Below are 19,821 nucleotides of genomic sequence, written 5' to 3'. Positions count from 1 at the left end.
CGACCCTCCCCAAAAGTGCATTTCTAACTCTGTTACACATGTGCTTTGAACACAGCTTTTAATGTGTGTGTCTGTTGTTTCTTTGATAGGAGAGCTGCTTGCTGTGGACTCCCTCCTGAGTCAGACAGGAGCCCTGATGATGTACCCCGACACTGAGGAGACAGAGGTCATGATGGAGGAAGAAGCTGGTTCCACTCTAGCAGGTTTCCTCCATGACCCACATTCCTCTGCCATTTCCTCCCAGCCTGCTGCCTCCATACCACCACCAGATGTCTCGTCACCACCACAGACACCTGCTGATGACTCTGGGGTACGTAGAAAATGTGTAATAATGCATAAATACAGTAATATAATAATAATAATAATAATAATAATAATAATAATAATAATAATAATAATAATACATTCTAATTTGGAGGCGCCTTTCAAGACTCTCAAGGTCGCCTTACATTTAAAAACATATACATTATAAAAAGCAAGGCAGGTACACAAATATAATTAAAAACTATTTCAAATAAGTAGACAATGGGTGATGTGGTGATGAGGAAGGGAAGATCAGGGTTTGAAAAAGTGAGTTTTGAGTTTGGATTTAAACAGGGATATGGAGTCAGTGTTGCGGATGTCGGGTGGTAGTGCATTCCAGAGCAGGGGAGCAGAGCGGCTGAAGGCTCTGCTCCCCATTGTGGTGAGACGGGCAGGGCCCTATGAAATCCGTTTTATTTTTTTCCAAATTCTGTTTTATTTTTTCACAAATTCTATTTTTTCCGTTTTAATCTCATGACTTCTGTTTTTTGACGATTAACACTAATTTAATCATCAAAACGAGTGTCTAATTAATGCGAACAAATAATATTCTAATTCTAATTTAATCAGATATAAGACTACATTTAAAATACATCATAAGATTGCACTGTTTTTAGTGCTTCAAATAAAAACAACTAGGCTACACATGACTGTAAAACGAAAAAACAGATGTGTTGGGTATAACAGAAAATAAAGCCATTCATTTTGTCCTTCACGTAAAACATTAAATAATTTTTTGCATAAAAATTAAAGTCCATATAAACTTTTCAAGAAGCTGGACTAGAGTGAATATTGGACAGGCTTTATAGGTCCATGGCTTTTACATGTGGGACAGCGCTTCACCCAACAGCGAGCTGCAACACCAACCTACAGTCTGTTGTGCGACGGAGAGCTAGTTAACGTTAGCATCAGCGTTAGCCGACATCACGGCAACAGCTGAATAATGTAACACATAAACACAAGTTACACTACATGAAAACAACGGGCTGTAGACGCTAGAGTTACAATTGTGTGTAAGGAAACATTGTTGAGACTGGAATTTCGTACCGCAGCGTCCGTTCCATAATACAACCACACTCCCTTTAGCAATGGCTGAATATAAGACTTCCCTGTGCTGTGTATCTGCGGGAGCGAGTGGCATTAATAACTTCAAAACAGTAAACGTTTAACATGATTACGTCCTTTTAGTAGGGATGGGGCCGATCCGATCCAGTATCGGGTCCGATATGGGCGAAATCTACGGATCGGATATCAGACTGACAGCTCCGATATAAAATCCAATAAAAAAATATTTAATTTAATTTAATTTTTTTTTTTTTTTTTTTTTTTTTTTTTTTTTTAACTATGAAAGAGCGAAAGCCCCGCGCGAGCAGATGCCGACGTTCGGTGGAGTGAGATATCATTTGAATACTCGTTCTAAAAAAACACACCAAAGTCTGAGTTTCTTACTTTTTCCCCGTGGAAGCGAATAGAGCTGTTGTTCCGTTCCAAATCAGCTGTGCCATCGTAGCTTAAACGAGTTTATTAATCCATCCTGGAACATGCATTTTCGGGGATTTATAAATCCATACAAAAGATCCAATATTGATAGTCTTTTGTATCCATATTATATCCATTATTGACCGCGTATTCCTATGATGCAAGGCAGTCACTGTTGATTGGCAATAGCAGCACTGCACAGGGAATTTAAACAAACAGCTAAACTAAGCTAACGTTAGCATTTCGCCGAGCACTGCTTTCCCTTCCGAGATCACGCTAATGTTGTGGTATAAAGTTAAGGGAAACACATATGCTGATATTCTTCCTCCCTCTCTGTATTCCTACTGCGCTTGGTGCCGCTTTTAGTTTGCCTCGCTCTGACAATGTCACGTAGCCAACAGCTGGTGTATCACCGATTGCTCTTTGAAAGGACGGTGGCCAACTAGGTCAAAGTTCAAATAATTTGATAATTGAGCATTACATTTATATTTTAACAATTGTTGTATATATAACGTGTATATCTGAGTAGTAATATTTGCTGACAACATGTATTGCAGTTTAAGCTACTTGTGCAAAAAATAAAACATAAAATATATATAGAAAAATATATATATTTGGAATACTGAATTGAGCTTCGAATACAAACTTAACAAACAAGTTTTTCGATATTCGAATTATTCGGCCCGGCCCTAATGCATTCGTGTATATTTCTTGTTAAGAATTGCTTAAGCCTTCCTAGCCTTACACATAAAGTCACCACAAACAAAGAAATGTAGAATAATTATGATATCGTATCGGACAGTATCGGTATCGGCCGATATCCAAAACCCAGATATCGGAATCGAATCGGAACTAAAAATAGTGGATCGGTGCATCCCTACCTTTTAGATGCTTTAATCATATGCCGAATGTATAAACAGACCATATTATTAACAATAAATTAAGTTATGTACATGCCAGAGTTACGTTTATGGATAAATTAGTAAGTAAACATTGAATAGACAGATTTGTTAAAGGGGTTTGGCGCCGTGTGTTACTGCAGCCAGTTCTGCTTTAATTTCAACCGTGTTGTATCCCTTTGCCTTGAAAACTGAATTTCACCAAAATAATGGCGAATTTCGTGACATTCCGTGTTAACAGTAGATTCCGTGTTTATTGCCCGATTCCGTCCACGTTTTCGTTATTGCGGAAATCATAGGGCCCTAAGAGGGGACAGTGAGGTGAACAAAGGAGGAGGAGCGGAGTGCACGGGAGGGAGTGGCAATTTGAATGAGGTCTGTTAGGTATGTGGGTGCAAGGTTATGGATGGTTTTGAAGGTGTAGAGGAGGACCTTAAATTGAATGCGGAAGTGAACCGGGAGCCAATAAAGCTGGTGAAGGACAGGGGTGATGTGGTGAGAGGAGGGGGTTCTGGTGATGATTCTTGCTGCTGAGTTTTGGACCAGTTGCAGTTTGTGGAGGGTTTTTTGGGGAGACCAAAGAGGAGGGAGTTGCAGTAGTCGAGCCTTGATGTGACCAGACTGTGGACAAGGATGGTGGCAGTGTGGGGGGTAAGGGACGGGCGAAGGCAGTTGATGTTTCGAAGGTGGAAGTAGGCAGTCCGGGTAATGTTATTGATGTGGGGTTGGAATTGATAGTGTGGTGTCGAGAATGACACCCAGACTCTTAACCTGGGGGAGGGGGAAACAGTGGAGTCCTCAATGGTGACAGAAAAGCTGCCGGTTTTGGATAACGTGGATTTGGTGCCAATGAGGAGAACCTCGGTTTTGCTGCCGTTTAATTTCAGGAAGTTTTGAGTGAACCAGGTTTATGTCATGAGATGCAATAAGTAAGGGAAGTGGGCGGGAGAGTGGACTAGGGCTTGGTAGAGAGGTAGAGCTGGGTGTCATCAGCATAACAGTGGAAATGAATGTCAAATTTGCAGAGGATATTGCAGAGGGAAGGAGGTAAATGATGAAGAGCAGGGGCCTCAGGACAGAACCCTGGGGAACACCTGAGGTGACGGGGGAGTGGATGGATTTAAAAGACTTTAGTTGGACAAAGTGCTGTTTCAGTGCAATGGAGTGGGCGGAATCCGGACTGGAACTGTTCGTAAAGGTAATTGTCAGATACAGTGGAGGAAATAAGTATTTGATCCCTCACCGATTTTTTAAGTTTGCCCACTTACAAAGAAATGAGCGGTCTATAATTTTAAAGCTAGGTTTATTTTTACAGTGATAGACAGAATATCAAAAAGAAAATCCAGAAAATCACATTAAAAAAAATATATAAATAATTTTGCATTTCATTGAGTGAAATAAGCATTTGATCCCCTACCAACCATAAAGAATTCTGGCTCTCCCACAGATTAGTCCTCGTGCTTTAAAAAAGTATTCCTAATCTCAACTAGTTTCCTGTATAAACACACCTGTCTCAACTTGTTTCCTGTATACAAGACAGAGTCAATCAATCAAATTCCAACATCTCCATCATGGGCAAGACCAAAGAGCTGTCTAAGGACATCAGGGACAAGATTGTAGACCTGCACAAGGCCGGAATAGACTACAAGGCTATTGGCGAGAAGCTGGGTGAGAAGGAGACAACTGTTGGTGCGATTATTCGAAAATGAAAGAAACAAAAAATGACCATCAATCTCCCTCGGTCTGGGGCTCCATGCAAGATCTCACCTTGTTGGGTTTCTCGCCAAAACCTCAATTTCCCATTCCTTTACACTTGAACGCATCATGATAACCTATTAGTCGTTTTAATGAGCCATCCTGAACACATCATCACGTCTGAAAACTTTGTTTACTAGCTTGTATGTTGCCGATTACAACACGGATTTCACAATTGGATTACTATTTTTAACTGACGGGACAACAAGCTACACAGTCTGTGTGTGTGCGTTTACCGCTGGTACTTTGTGGATGATGAAGACGGGCCCGTTTGTGGTGCGGCGGCAGCAGCAGGAGGAGGAGGAGACAGAGTCTTTTCAATCCGGAGACAGTCGAAGGTACTGCATTTGGCCTTTATTTGATGCACAATGCTGATGTGCTTGGCCATTGAGGTTGTGTTCCCCCCTTTACAATAAATGATTGTGCAACACAAGTTGCATTTCGCTTCTGCTTTATCTTCGAGCTTGGTAAAATAAAGCCAAACCATAGACCTTTTCGCCCGTTCAGCAATCCTCGTGAGCGAAGTTAACTGCCAGACTTCACTTGTTTTACTTTTAATAGCCTACCTAATAGTTTGCATTTAATTCATAAACATTGGCGGACACGCAGCAGTGATTGGTTTGATTTGATTTAAATGCCGTGACGCGACTCGAGGGACACAAAATTGCGTTGCAGGACCTACGGGAGAAAAAAAACTACGAGACTCGATAGTGGTATCGATAAGCCCAAACGTTATTGATTTTCGGGTTTTGAAAAAAGTGGAACCGGGTCCTTGATAGAACCGGGTTTCGATCCCCACCACCATTTTGGATTTATGCGGCTGCTTGATTGGTCGAATGTGAAGCACGTGACAAAAACGTCACCATTTGGAACAAAATATTGTTACGCTATGCAAGAAATAGTCCCGACTTTGAACACTAATTAAAAAAATACTGCAGGATTTCAAGAGGAGAACTTTTTTTTTCTCATTCACAACCAATACAGGGTTCAACATAACTTTTTTTTCCTACTGGCCCGCCGGGCCAGTGGATCCGAGTTTTACTGGCCCCTTGTATATTTTCACTGGCCCTGCACACACTTTTTTTTCTTCATAATTTAGTGTCAATAATTATAATAGGGGAGAGTGGCCTAAGTTGTGCAACTTTTAAGTGACTTTAAAGTGAGGCCTTGACAGTAAAGTCTCCAACTCAAATACACTCAACAAAAATATAAACGCAACACTTTTGTTTTTGCTCCCATTTTTCATGAGATGGACTTAAAGATCTAAAATTAATTCCAGATACACAATTGTACCATTTCTCTCAAACTTTGTTCACAAATCTGTCTAAATGTGTGATAGTGAGCACTTCTGCTTTGCTGAGATAATCCATCCCACTTTACAGGTGTGCCACATCAAGATGCTGATCTGACATCATGATTAGTGCACAGGTGTGCCTTAGACTGTCCACAATAAAAGGCCACCCTGAAATGTGCAGTTTTGTCTCACAGCAAAATGCCACAGATGCCACAAGCATTGAGGGAGCGTGCAATTGGCATGCTGACAGCAGGAATGTCAACCAGATCTGTTGCTCGTGCATTGAATGTTCATTTCTCCACCATAAGCCGTCTCCAGCAACTTCGCACAGCCATTGAAGAGGAGTGGACCAACATTCCATAGGCCACAATTGACAATCTGATAAACTCTATGCGAAGAAGATGTGTTGCACTGCATGAGGCAAATGGTGGTCACACCAGATACTGACTGGTTCTGAGTCCCCAGACCCCCAATAAAGCAAAAAAATGCACATTTCAGATTGGCCTTTTATTGTGGACAGTCTAAGGCACACCTGTGCACTAATCATGATGTCAGATCAGCATCTTGATGTGGCACACCTGTGAGGTGGGATGGATTATCTCAGCAAAGCAGAAGTGCTCACTATCACACATTTAGACAGATTTGTGAACAATGTTTGAGAGAAATGGTACAATTGTGTATCTGGAATGAATTTTAGATCTTTAAGTCCATCTCATGAAAAATGGGAGCAAAAACAAAAGTGTTGCGTTTATATTTTTGTTGAGTGTATGTACATATATTTCAGGGTGTTGTGCATCCCTGGCAATACAAACTTTGGATCTGGAATAAACTGTTGAAGAAATATAGCTTTCGGAAAAAAAGTTGTCTTTTTTATTTTATTTATTTGTTTATTGAACAGGGACAATGTACAGCACATAAACAGTACCAGATTTAGCTATAAGCTAATTTTCATCTGTAGTCCCTGGCCAGGAAACAGAGTATTACATCTCTGTCAAGATGGGAAACCTCACACTGAAGTATAAAAACAATAACACACAATTTCACAACAGTAAAACACAACAACACAATACGAACAATAAAATCACAACATTTAGGACACCACAACAACAACAACAACAACATCACAACAGTAAGACACCAAGAAAACAGGACATCACAACATTAAGAAAACAATCTATGCATGATGGGTACATGCTTGGGTTGATTTCAGCCATGATTTCATCTTACATTTAAAACCAGCAAAGGTGTTCCACTCTCTTATCTCGCTTGGTACTAAGTTCCAAGACTTGGTGGCTCTAACTGAAAAAACGGATGTGCCAAACTCAGTGGATCTGTGCTGTACTACACAGTCCCCTCTGTTAGATGTTCCTAGTTCTCCTTCCATTGTCTGAGCGCAGTGACACAAACTCATTTAATGGAGGGGCGGCCAAATCATTCATTATTTTATAAACTAAACATACATCCGCAAGAAACACAAAACTATCAAAAGTCATGAGATTATGTCTTTGAATTATGTTACAGTGGTGATATCGTAATGGCTTTTTGTCCAGTACCTTGAGTGTTTGTTTGTATAGTGTTTGCAGTGGAGCAAGTGTTGTTTTTCCAGTTTGTGACTAGCTTGTAATACAGTATGAGATGTGTGAAAAGATCATGGAATGCATGTAAAGTTTTGCTGCATCTAGAGGGAGCTGGTTCCTGATGTACCTAAAATTCCTTAAATTGAATTTGACTCCATTACACACCTGCTTCACATGTTTCTTAAATGAGAGCTGTGAGTCCACAGTTATTCCTAAATATTTAAAATGTGAAACAGTCTGGATCCTTTCTCCATTTACAATGATATCAGGCTGATTTCCATTTTTCCTATTATGAAAGTACATGCATGCTGTTTTACTGATGTTGAGTGTCAGGCAGGACTTTGAGAGCCAATCAGAAATTTTGGCCATTGCTTCTGTTAATTTGGCTTTCAAATCTATTCTTTCCATGTGCGAGGATGACCGTGTCATCTGCATACATTTGTACGTCCACTTCTGGACATACAAGTGGCAGATCATTTACATATAAACTAAACAACAAAGGTCCTAAAATTGAGCCCTGCGGGATACCAACAGAGCAGCCAATGAAAGATGAAGTCCTATCCCCAACTCTGGTGCCTTGTTTTCTTCCAGTGAGATAGGACTCCATCCATTTCATTGTTTCCACAGACAAATTAAAATTGGACACTTTTGAGAGCAGAACGCTATGATTAACAGTATCAAATGTTTTGCTCAGATCCAAAAATACCGCACTTACAGCACTCCCACTGTCAATATTTGTTTAGATTTTTTCAATGAGATAGCAGGTTGCCATCTCAGTTGAATGATTTTTCCTGAACCCGAATTGCATGGGATGAAGTGAGTCTTGTCCTGAGTTTAAAAAGGCAGTTAGTTGTTCAGCTACCACTTTTTCAGCGATCTTTGATACAACAGGCAAGATACTGATAGGTCTATAATTTTTCACTTCAGTTGGTTCCCCTGTTTTAAAAATTGGAACTACAACTGCAGACTTCCATGCATTTGGGAAGCTTGACTGTTTGAATGACATATTAACCAAATGTGCAATTGGGGTGCTGAAGGATTGATTATTGCTTTTAATAAAAAAGTTGAGTCCCACTCAAACACATCTTTTGCCTTTGAGGACTTTAAAGTGCTTAGGATTTTTAAAATCTTTGCTTGAGGAACTTGAGTTATGTTAAAAACCGGTTTGGTGTGATTCGGCGCTGAGATTTGCACCAAAGCTGTGTGACAAATTCTGTACTGAGTCAATAAAATATTTGTTAAATGTGAGGGCAATTTCATTAAAGTCATTTGTAATAATTCCCTGTACTTTCAGTTCACGTCTGTGTCCTTGATTTTGCTTACTGTCAGTCTTTGTTAATTTATTAATATTTGTCCATATTAATTTGCTATTTCCTTTCCCTTCTTTAATAATAGTCATGAAGAAATTGGCTTTTGCCTTTCTTAATTCATTAACCACTTTGTTGCGGAGATTTTTAAAAACTCGTCCATCATTAATTGATTTGGACTTAAGTGCTATCTTTAAAGCAAAATCACGCTTTTTCATTAAATCCCACAGTTTCTCATTAAACCAAGGTAAGTTACTCTTAGCACGTCTGTTTTTAAATGGTTTGTTGATTTGTAAGTGCTTTAAGTTTCTTTCTTGTGTTTTTTTCTGCCCAGTTTAAATTAAAATCACCTATAACTATACATTCTTTCTTAGTATCTAATTCTTTAAGCAGGTTTTTGAAATGTTCAAAAAATGTAATGTCAGATGAGGGAGGTCTATATACACCAATCACATTAAAGCGGCTACGAGTAACATTTAAATATCTTTTAAACAGCCTCATGTTTCCTCTGATAATCATAAATGACCTTTAACAGCAAACGAGACCATCAGTGCAAAGAAAGACGTTTTTAAATAGTTTTTATTACTGCTTTTGGTCTGGTCGCACACCCAGTCCGATTTTCGGATCGCTCGTGCAAGCTCTATGGTCACATATCCGTATTGGTCGCAGATTTCAGTGTGGCGCAGCAACGTGAATTGAGAAGCCTATCCCTCCAGGTGAGGGAAGGGGAGCGGGAGCCTTGTTTGAGACAGTTATTTGTCGTCATAATGACTGATAACGGGGCTGAACCATCAAAGAAAAAAAAGAAAATGCAATGAAGAAAAGCTAAAAGGGAGAGTGGTATAGGCTACGGGGGACGAGGGCGTTGCCAAGCAACGTGTATACAATTTCACGAGAGCGAAACTAGACTGCAGTGTTTACTCCTAAATGAATGAGCGGTTGGTACTAACACAAAGTTTGCTTTGCTTCACCATCATCGGATAACCATTATCTGAAATAGTAATTATTTACAACAACATAAACACATTACCTCATAGTGATCCATACTAACTGCCGTCTATCGTTCATTCGCTTTCTGTGAGTCGGACACGTAATCTTTCAGCTCCGTGAGAGAGAGTAGTTAGGTGACACTGCTGCATCAACTCATTGCAATCAGGTGCGTGAGGCAGTGACTGGCATTAGTTCATGCAGTGTCAAAACCACTCTCACGGAGCCGAAAAGAGTCCTCACACTTTCAACACACGGACATGCACTATATTGCTCTCTTCTCAGTTCACACTCACGCCCCTGGCACGAGCTAGAAAACAGCTTTGCGACAGCGGGCGTCGTAAAAATACTACCGCTTTTGTCCAAAGGGGACGCCAACGTGCCATGTTACTCGTAGTGGCTTTAAATGACATTTGCTGAGACAAGGTGATAGTTACGGCAATACATTCCATGTCATTTGCGCATGCCAGGTCAATCTGTTTACATTTAATGTCATCTTTCACGTAGATGCCCCTTCCTTTATTTCTGTCTTTTCTAAAAACATTGTAGCCAGGCATTGTGAAGGACGCTACAGGCGATGATGTGGTCAACCATGTTTCAGATAAACACAGGAAGTCCAGATTTGAGTCGGTGAAAAGTGTTTCAAGTTGTTCGGTTTTTGCTTTAACGCTACGAATGTTCAAATGTCCCCCAAGAAGACCTCTCGGTTTTGCTTGTGGATCCCAGATGATTTTGGAATGTTGGACAGTTTGGAAGAGACCAATGTTAAAGTGTTTTGTGATTGCCGGGTTTCGGGATGAATGTCCCTGTTGATTGGAATTACCTTGGTCCGAGAGTATCACGGCTGGAGGCTGCAGATCGTGCGTGGTGACGGGCCCCGGGTTCAGCTGCACATCGCCGGCCAGGAGATGGGTTGTCAACAGGTAGGCGAGTAGCTTTCTGTATGTTCGTGAAGCTTTATCTCGCGCTGTGTTCGTTCGTTCCGATGGTGCAGTTGCTCGACCATCACGTAAGATAGTAGAGTAGGCGGTGAATTAGCTCCGTTCATTTAGTGTAGCAGGTTGTATTGGTAAGGCGGTTTCTCGTGAGCTAATCAGCTGATTGATCCCGCAGCAGCGGACCGAGAAGAACAATAGCAGTATAGAGTAGATTAAAAGTACAGATCTCTCTGTAAAGTTCTCAGATATCTGCCTCTGAATGGCCTTGGTGGCTCGGATGAGACCATGGCTTCTCTTTGCTGGTTTGTAGAGTGCAGATGAAAGCAAGACTGAGGATTTGGTCGGCGTGGCTGCGGCTCCTGCCAAGCCACCAGTCAACTCCGCCATTGGTTGTTGCACAACGATGGTTGTGGTGTAAGTTGTGCGGTTGGAGAGAATACCATGAATAACCATAAAACGGTTATATAAAATATTGAGTTCGTTAGACGGGTCAAAGTCGGTTGACCCATTCCAAGCAATGTCATGTTTTTTTGACTGCATCCCCATCATGTTTTTCACACCCTCCCATGCCGGGCGTGAGTTGCCAGTACTCAGTAATTTATCAACTTTGTCCTTGTATGTTAGCTTTGCAAGCTTGAGTTCCTTTTTGACCTGTTTTGACAGATCCCTGTTCTGTGTCATACCCCCCTGAAGGAAGCTTATCTCCTTGCTGGGACAGGGGGTTGATGTGAAGCAGGTTTGGTATGACCTTCCCAGAGGGGGAAGGGAAGAAGAGCTGTACGCATCCTTAACATTAGCATACAGCCAGCCCAGGTTCGTCTCCTCTCTGCTTGAACAGCTGGGTGAAGGTAGGCATAGCTGTTGCCATGGTGACATGGTTGAAGTCACCAAGATATTGATGAGGGCATCCGGGTCTAGAGTCTGTAGTTTCACTATGGAGTAGTGGATTATGTTACACCGCTAGTCATAATACACTTTATTTGTTTAGCACCTTTGTAACACAAAATTCATACATGTGAGTGCTTTACATTAAATAAATAGAGACTTGATAACAATTGTTAAAATATAAAAGAGTGAAAATACTGCAAGCAACATATCAGCAATGGAGATGATTTGGTTAGGTTAGGTTAGGAAGGTTCTGTTGGAGTAGATTCCCATTGCATTATTAAATACATTCTGTTTTCAAATATAACCAGCTTTGGTTGAAGGAAGTTGGATGTAAAATATAAATTGAAAGTTCCAAAGTTTTTAAATAATGTAGTCTGGCCTCTTCTAGAGATAATGCTCTCAGGTCTGATGACCAAGGACTTTGCTTTCCCCAGTAAAAACAAACCTCAGACAGGCTCCACCCACTCTGTTTCAGAGACTAACTGAGTTTAGAAATGTATTTGTTTTAGAAAATGCATAGACTCACTGTGTTCAGTTGGATTCTCCGATCAATTGTGTGTATGACGTTAAATCGATCCATTTCTAGATTAGTAGTTGCATGTTGTAATGTGAAAGATGTCTTCCATTGCACTGAACAAATCATTCAATGCTGCTCCTGACACACAACTGCTGTGATACGGACGAGCCCAGTGTAGCTCCTGGCTTAGTCTGTGGTATAGCTGGCTTCACTGTAACATCTTACTAACTTTCTCTCTTTTTCTCTTTCTCTGTCCGTCTGTCACTTTTTGAAACAGAGAGGAAGAAATGGAGTCAAACGTCACCACTGTCCATTCTGTAACAAATCCTGCCCAAGATCTGCAGATTTAAAGATTCATCTGAGAGTTCACACTGGAGAGAAACCATACAGCTGTGACCAATGTGGGGCAACTTTCACTCAGGGAAGTTCCTTAAGAGCCCACCGCCGTATTCACACCCGAGAGGAACCATACAGCTGTGACCAATGTGGGGCAACTTTCACTCAGTCAAGTACCTTAACTGCCCACAAGCGTATTCACGGAAATAAAACATACGACTGTGATCAGTGTGGAAAAAAATTCGGAAAGTCAAGGGACTTAAGTACCCACCGTCGTAGACACACTGTAGAGGCAGTGTTCTGGTGTGAAGAATGTGGGAAAATGTTTTCTCGCGAGTCTACCCTTAAATCCCACAAACGCATCCACGCTGCATCACCCAAAACATTTCAATGAGCCACGCTAGCTGCTATTTCCCCATGTCCACAATGTCCTTTTTTGTCCCATTATTTTTTCTCATTGTAATGCTCTTTTCACACTGTAACGCTCTTTTCACACCCATTCTCTACACCCTTGTAATTCGGTGTATTTCTTCTAAAATATCATAATTTCCAATTCAGTGCAAATAGACAACAATGTAGATATCCCCCCCGCCCCCCACCCCTAGAACAGCATACACAAACATAATTGGAACTTCCTTTTTTATTTAAAAACCAAACCATAAAACAACATAGGCTAGCCTATATAAAACAAATTAGTATTAAGGTGGTTGCTGCCTAAATGTTTTGGGAGTCAGACTTTTTGTGGAGTGGACACACCATACACTAACACTTGTGTGCTGGTGGTTGGTTGGCATGCCGCTGCTGCAGCCGAGGCTTAAGTCACCCTTGATAGCGAAAATTGAAGTGAAAATGAAGGACTGGAGGTTTTGGTGGGGGAGCAGGGTTATAAGTAGGACTTGTTTATTGCGCGATAAAAAAATTGACGCCGTTAAAATGGGTTTGCGTTAACGCGTTTAACTGACAGCACTAATAATAATAAAAAAATAACCAACAAACTGGGCTTTATGAGGTTGAAACTTCTTTGCTAAAACCTTGATTTTCATTAAAGTTGTGAGAAAAAGTTTGATTGTTTTTCTGCCTGATTCTATTATGTTATTGTCAAACCTTAACATGGAACAGAGCAATGCATTTCTACAGAGTTTATTTAAAACAGACCAAAGTGTAAACTGATACTTTACTGATTTGATGAGTGAATTTTATTTGTGTTTGTGTTCTATCACTAATTATTTCCACGTTTCAAACAAAGTCGGCGAAGAATAAAATGTCACTGTTTATACTAATTTCATGTATTTGCTTCACAGACAGTAAAGACTTCAGTTCGACTGTAAATCAATCAATGAATTAATAAAAGCTTCTTAGTGAGTGTCCATGTTGTCTTAGCTCTTTCCCTGCGTTCCAATCCCCATACTATCTACTATTTAGTATCGTAGAAAAAACATTTAGGATGGTTAGAAAGACCCGGATGTCTACAACATCCGGCCAAGATTTTAGTGTTGAAAACCACATCCTATTTGGGTGATTCTGACCCATAATCCAGTGCAAACCTGAAGCGACGTCACATCAACTGAGCTTCCATATGAAAACAAACGGGGATGCGACGGATATAAAAGCAAGAGGCAAGATCAAGGCACAATGTTATGATGAAATAAATAAGTAAAAGTATGTCCCAATAGTATGCCTGCTGCATCCTAACTAGATTATTTTTATCATCGGATGTAGAATGTAGAATAGAAAAAAGAAAGGGTATGCAATTCGGAACGCAGGGTTACTGTGTGTCCAATCAAGGTTATTCAGAATAACTTTAGATGTATTTGGTTTGATAAAAGCCTGGTAAATATTTTGGTGAATTAAGTGAAAATTAAAATATTTCTATGTTTTGTTAACTAAATGTAGGGACCTCCTAAAATACAGTTAAATAAATACAAGGTGATTTATTTAATATATGGGTAATTACTGCTTAATAAATAAAGTATTTATTTTATAAGTGGGTAAACTGAATGGAAACTGCATTTTCATTAATCCATTGTTTTTTTGGTAACTTGTAAATTATTTTCAATGTGTTTTAAGCTGAGTACCCATAAGCCAATAAGATTCATGTATGAAGAACTCTTAGCGAATCACAGCTCATCTTATTGGAGAGTACAAGTTTAATGAGGAAGTGAAAACGGTAACATGTGCGCATTCGGGAGAGAGACTTTCAGCAAGCGGACGAACAGGACTGAGAACTTAGTTAAACGAGGAGATTGATTATTTGTAGACGCAATACCAAGTATTGGGCACAAATATCTGTTACGGATAAACTTTGTGTATAATGTGTAGTGTTGACTTAGTAAAGTAAAGTAAAGTGCTCCACCGGGAGATAAAGACTTCACTTAAGTGCCGTATTGGATGGACGCTGTTTGCTGCCTCGTGAGGAGGAATTCCACCGCCGGACCTGCATTGCCCACCGGAGGACTATCCGTGTTTAACTCGCCTGCTATCCTTTCACCGTAAGCTGAGCTGTTTCGTCTCGCCTGCCATCGTTTCACCGCAAGACCCGTTGCCGAGAGGGATCTTCTGTTTTATCTTGCCTGCCATCGTTTCATCGCCGGAGCGGCGCTGACGCTGTCAGCTTTTCTTCTTGACCGCCATTGTTTCGACATCATCCCAGCTCGTTGATTTCGGCCGAGCTGGTGGATATGTGAGTAGTTTCCGACACAGAGAGTGTCGCCGCAAAGTAAAGGAATTATTCATCATAAGTGCACCAACTTAGGGGCCCCAACTAATGCAAACCCAAGCGCTTGGTATATTTAGAGAACATTTAAAAAGGTTGAGCTGGTTAACCAAAACATTTCATTTATTTTAATGTGAAGTGTGTTTGAATTCAAGTGTGCTAAATGTATTGGTAGTATTGTTAACCCTGGTATCTTTCCTGTTAGGGGATATAACTATATTTCAGGTTTAAAGGCTACATGCCTTCAATTTAAGTTTATTTCTTAGACTTTTACATTTAATGTGAAAAGGTTTAAAGGGCTCTTGCCTGTACATTTATTTGCATTTAGCACTAGTAAATAAATCCCGATTTGTTATGCATTCTACTTGATTGTCCTGAACATTTACTTTTATACATTTTCTGGGGAAATACCATTATAGCTCATAGAGTGTGAGTTAAGTAATTCCACAGTGGAGGCACTGCGCTATTATTTCTAAATCATTTATTTGTTACATATGCCTGTGAATAATATTGTCTACTGCCCAGATAGCAGCTGACTCTGGACCGGATCCGCTTTCGAACCGGCAGATCCGTATAACAGTCGCAGCTGTTTTACAACTCCGTTCCGGATGTGGAACGCGTACAGTATTCATACTCTCAGCAGTTGGCGTTCCAGGGTCAGTTAGCGGAATTAAACCGACTCTGGACCGGAGCCGCCTTCAAACCGGTAGACAGTTGGCGTTTCACTGTCAGTTAGCGGAATCAAACCGGCTCCGGGCCGGAACAGCAAATTCGTTCGTTATTTTTTCAACCGACCGTTTGGTTTAGTCCGGACCTGAGACGAGGCACAAACGGCAGCAGACGTCAGCGCACGTTGATCATCTATCGGTAAGTTGTTGTTGTTGTCAAACAGATTGTTGTTTTACTGTTATAGATATTGTACATACTTTCAGAAACTTTTGCCGTTTTAAATTGATCTTACCAGCTTGTTTGTTTGTTTTCTAGCCGCGCTAGCTAGAAAGCTAAATTAAGCTACTCACAGGTAAATAAGCTACCATCAATGCTAACGGTTAACAAGATTGTGAATAGCTTCATTTGACAGCTTAACCTCTCTATTTCAGGTTAACATATCCCCAGGAAAGTATCATGGATGGATAAAAAGGGTAAGTCATTTATTTCTGCTAAGGTCTGCCTTTACGGTACATTTAAAATGGGGTATTTTTAGGTCAAACCATAACGTTCATTTTAGTCAACTGTCATTAACGGTCTGTTCACTGTGTACAATTTTAAAAATGTGTAATTGAGACTAAAATGTAGTGTCCTGGGTAATGTACTGCAATAATCCTTTTGCATTTCTCACTTCACAACAATGATAGTAAACCACAATTTATAACATAAGTTTTTCTCCTTTTGTAGTGCTACTGTTAAGATGTTGTCACTGATAGTTGCATTAAAATACTTGTTGGCAGGTGTCACTGAGTGTTAGTTACCATAATGTTGCTTTAAGTTTGTTGGGTAGCTATCATTAGGAGCCTTTAACACCAGGCAGTGAGATGTGGTGATGGACTGCCGATAATCTGCAATGCAGTTTTTTTTTTTCCGCATTTCAACTATTCACACCGGCACATATCACTGCCATTACACCTTGACACTGCCATTATACGTATATAAGTAGTCTAATAGGTCTAGAGGTCACAATATGGTTAACTTTTACACCTACATCCACAGCTATACCTACATCTCACTTGAAGGCACTTTTGGGTGTTGTGGTTGATCCCAGTGAAACATTTTTCACATATTTAAATTTAAGTTTCAGGCCTGACATTGTAAGCCAACAAAATAATTGCACAATTGTATTCAAGTGTTGTCTTTTTATCTGATAAACCTTTCTGTCTTGTCAGATTTCTGCTAATGGTGCTAGGAGGACAGAACACCAAAAGAATCACCTGGAATATACTGTCAAGGATTTTGCAGATGCAGTTGCAAGAAGTCTGTTGATCAGTAAGTATTGTAGAACACAAGTGGGGCATGGCTAGTAGTAAAGAACAAAACCGTTTTGTTATTTTAAATTTCACGCTATAATCAATATTTCTTTATTATCATATTCACAACAATTACATACACAGCCGTTGGCAATAACATTTTCAAATAAAGTGTTTACAAAAATGACTTGATGTCTATTCTGTAAGTAATTGTAGAAGACAGAGAATTTCTCTTGGTGACATTCTCTCTCTCATTCTCTCCAACAGAAAGGAGGAACCGCGCTGCTAGGAGAGATTCAGACAGGAAATAGAGACGGTTTAACCTGGTTGTGATCGGCGAAGAACGTACTGAGGCCAAAGAGACATCTACCGAGGTAAGTTTCGGTTAAAGCAGTGTGCTAGTATTTTGGAGCAACATTTGTTTTGTGTTTTGAACTTTACATTTTGTTTTAGGCATCACAGCATTCCTCTGAACAATATTGGCTGACCTCATAATACACTGTATATTGAAGTCTAACAATAATTCTTCCCAGTTTGCTTTGTTATCAAGGGACAATTTGTATACTTAATTCTACACATCAACAGTCAATACAAATATCTGCATGACTTTTGGGTCCCAAAGGACTTTGTCTCTTACCCATATGTAATATTCTATTGCAATTTGACATGGTTACAGTATTAGGTTTCCATTTATTTAAAAATCATATATTTGATCAGTTGTTACTGATTAATGAAAATGATCAACAGTCCCAGTCAAAATAAAAATAAATGTGGATTGTACTGCATGTTTGGCATTTCATTCTGACACAGCAGTTGTCAATTTCTATTACAGAAGCAGCACTAAAAACATGCCCACCTGGCTGTGCTGATAACATATTATTTATTATTATGTATTACATATTATTATAGGGGGCGCTAAATTTACACTCAACATTGCAAAGGTAAACGTATGATTTGAGGTTAATAAGTATAAGTAGAATACACTTTGACTACTGTCCAATTTTGCAGAAAGCTAAATTGTTGGAGGGTCAAAGCACATGAAATTAGAAAACTATGGCCCTGGAAAAGCTACATGTGCTTAAATTGTGTAACTCGATTTTCCCATCCTGTTACCAAATCTGTTGTTTATTCACTGTAAATATCAGTATAATTGTTCTGAAGTGTACCTTACCCATTGTGCATTAACCACAAATACAGTGGCATGTCAAATCACAAGCCCTATTTGCTTTTTTATTGTAAACTACTGATAGCACATTAAAGTGGGATACCACAACCTCATCGAAGGTGGGCTGTCTCACATATGGGAGGGACTTTCTTTAGTGCTGCTTCAGTCTGTATGGCTGTTGACAGATTGTTGAGGATTGTTGTGGCTATAACCCATGATATTAACGGTTGTAAGGCTTCACTACATACATTGATCATTCACAAATCTTTGTATACTCTAATCATGGTCACATGTCACATACTGGACGCGGAAGCGCTTCGAAATGCTCTGAAAATCATTTGGTTGTGCACTTTGGGATATCATTTCTGAGCGCCAAGTCAGCTCCCAAAGCGCTGGTCTTACCGTGCTTTATTAAGAACCTCATGAATTTACATTGTGTGTTTGTATTTGTAACTGCTGTGCGTAAATGTACACACCTGCTCTCCTTGTGTTCCTCCTATACACTTAATTCTTATTATTACTATTATTATTATTATCATTATTATTACTATTGTTATTGTTGTTGTTTTTTATTTTTATTATTTAAGTCTTACACTTCTTATTGCCCTGTTGGAGGAGCCCAAGACTTAAGAATTCCATTGCCAGCGACTACTCTGTAATTGTTGTGCATATGACAATAAAACCATCTTGAATCTTGAATCTTGATGCATCATTTTGATATGTTTTAATCAGTTATCTTATTTTTACAGTTTTACAGTGTTTGTTGGGAGAGGGGATAGCCCCTGCTCTTCCCCTGCTTTAATAACACATTATAATCCCAATAACGTGTTTGTTTATCCAGTTTAATTGGTTTACTGTCCAATTTGCCACGAAAAAAATAGAGCAGACGCCGAAACCATCAATGTTGTGTACGCAAGGTGCGCGCCCAGTGTGGCCAACCAATGATATTCAGAGCTATTTGCGCGCGTGTGTTGCGTTATGAGGCACTTCCACGTCCAGTGTGTTTCCAGCATAAGAGGTTATTGTGACTACATCTGTAGAAATACTTTTGATTAGGTTTCAGACTGGGATGTTGATGCCATTATCAGTTTAGTAATTAATGTTTATTTTATCCTTTGCAGGAATGACGCATCAATGAGTTCAGCAGGACGTCATTAATTGACATTCACTTGACATGACCTGTCAAGTGATGTGTATTGCCCGGTATTGCCTTGTCTTAAATATTTGGTTTTGGACTGTTAATTGAACTGTTGTATGGATACAATAAAAGCAGTTTGAAGAATGTGTCATGTCACTTTTCACTATATTCTGATCATGTTTAACATTAATGAGAACAATAAATAAATTACCAGGACTAACAGTGAATACATGTTTTTGTTAAAATAAAATGTAATATGAGTTTCAAAAATAGTTGTATCTAGAGTTGTATCCATTTTTTAAAATCCAATGTATGTGTATGAAAAACAATGCAGTCTTTGGAGTAGGCTACTATAGAGAGCATTATACACAGATAAAATAATAAGAACTAGGAACATTGTTTATTTGATTTTTTTTAAAGTAATTTCATGACAGAAAAAGGGCATTACATGTTATCCTTTGTAATATAATGTGAATGTGTGAAGTGTACAAAAACATAATTAGAGAAATGTATAGCCAAAGAAGAATTTAATTTTAATGTAACTATGTACCAAAATCACTATTT

General features: G+C 39.5%; 1 protein-coding gene and 1 long non-coding RNA gene across 2 annotated transcripts in view; both read left to right on the top strand.

Annotated features, from left to right (window-relative positions):
- LOC307270126 (uncharacterized protein) overlaps window positions 1-13,647 on the top strand; it is a 102,254-nt gene extending 88,607 nt beyond the window's left edge. The window contains exons 3-4 of the mRNA XM_080053292.1: window positions 90-310; window positions 12,222-13,647. Coding sequence (XP_079909418.1) covers window positions 90-310; window positions 12,222-12,674 — 674 coding nt within the window. The 3' untranslated portion in view covers window positions 12,675-13,647. The remainder of the gene's footprint in view (window positions 1-89; window positions 311-12,221) is intronic.
- A 2,028-nt stretch (window positions 13,648-15,675) lies between these two features.
- LOC307269774 lies at window positions 15,676-16,961 on the top strand. Its single transcript, XR_013845513.1, has 4 exons — window positions 15,676-15,860; window positions 15,978-16,014; window positions 16,094-16,135; window positions 16,874-16,961. It is a non-coding gene; the product is annotated as an uncharacterized lncRNA (long non-coding RNA).
- The last annotated feature ends 2,860 nt before the right edge of the window (window positions 16,962-19,821 follow it).

The sequence above is a fragment of the Ammodytes marinus genome, assembly GCF_949987685.1.
Source record: "Ammodytes marinus genome assembly, chromosome: 24".
In the NCBI taxonomy this organism is placed as follows: domain Eukaryota; kingdom Metazoa; phylum Chordata; class Actinopteri; order Uranoscopiformes; family Ammodytidae; genus Ammodytes; species Ammodytes marinus.
This window is presented reverse-complemented; position numbering and strand designations above follow the sequence as displayed.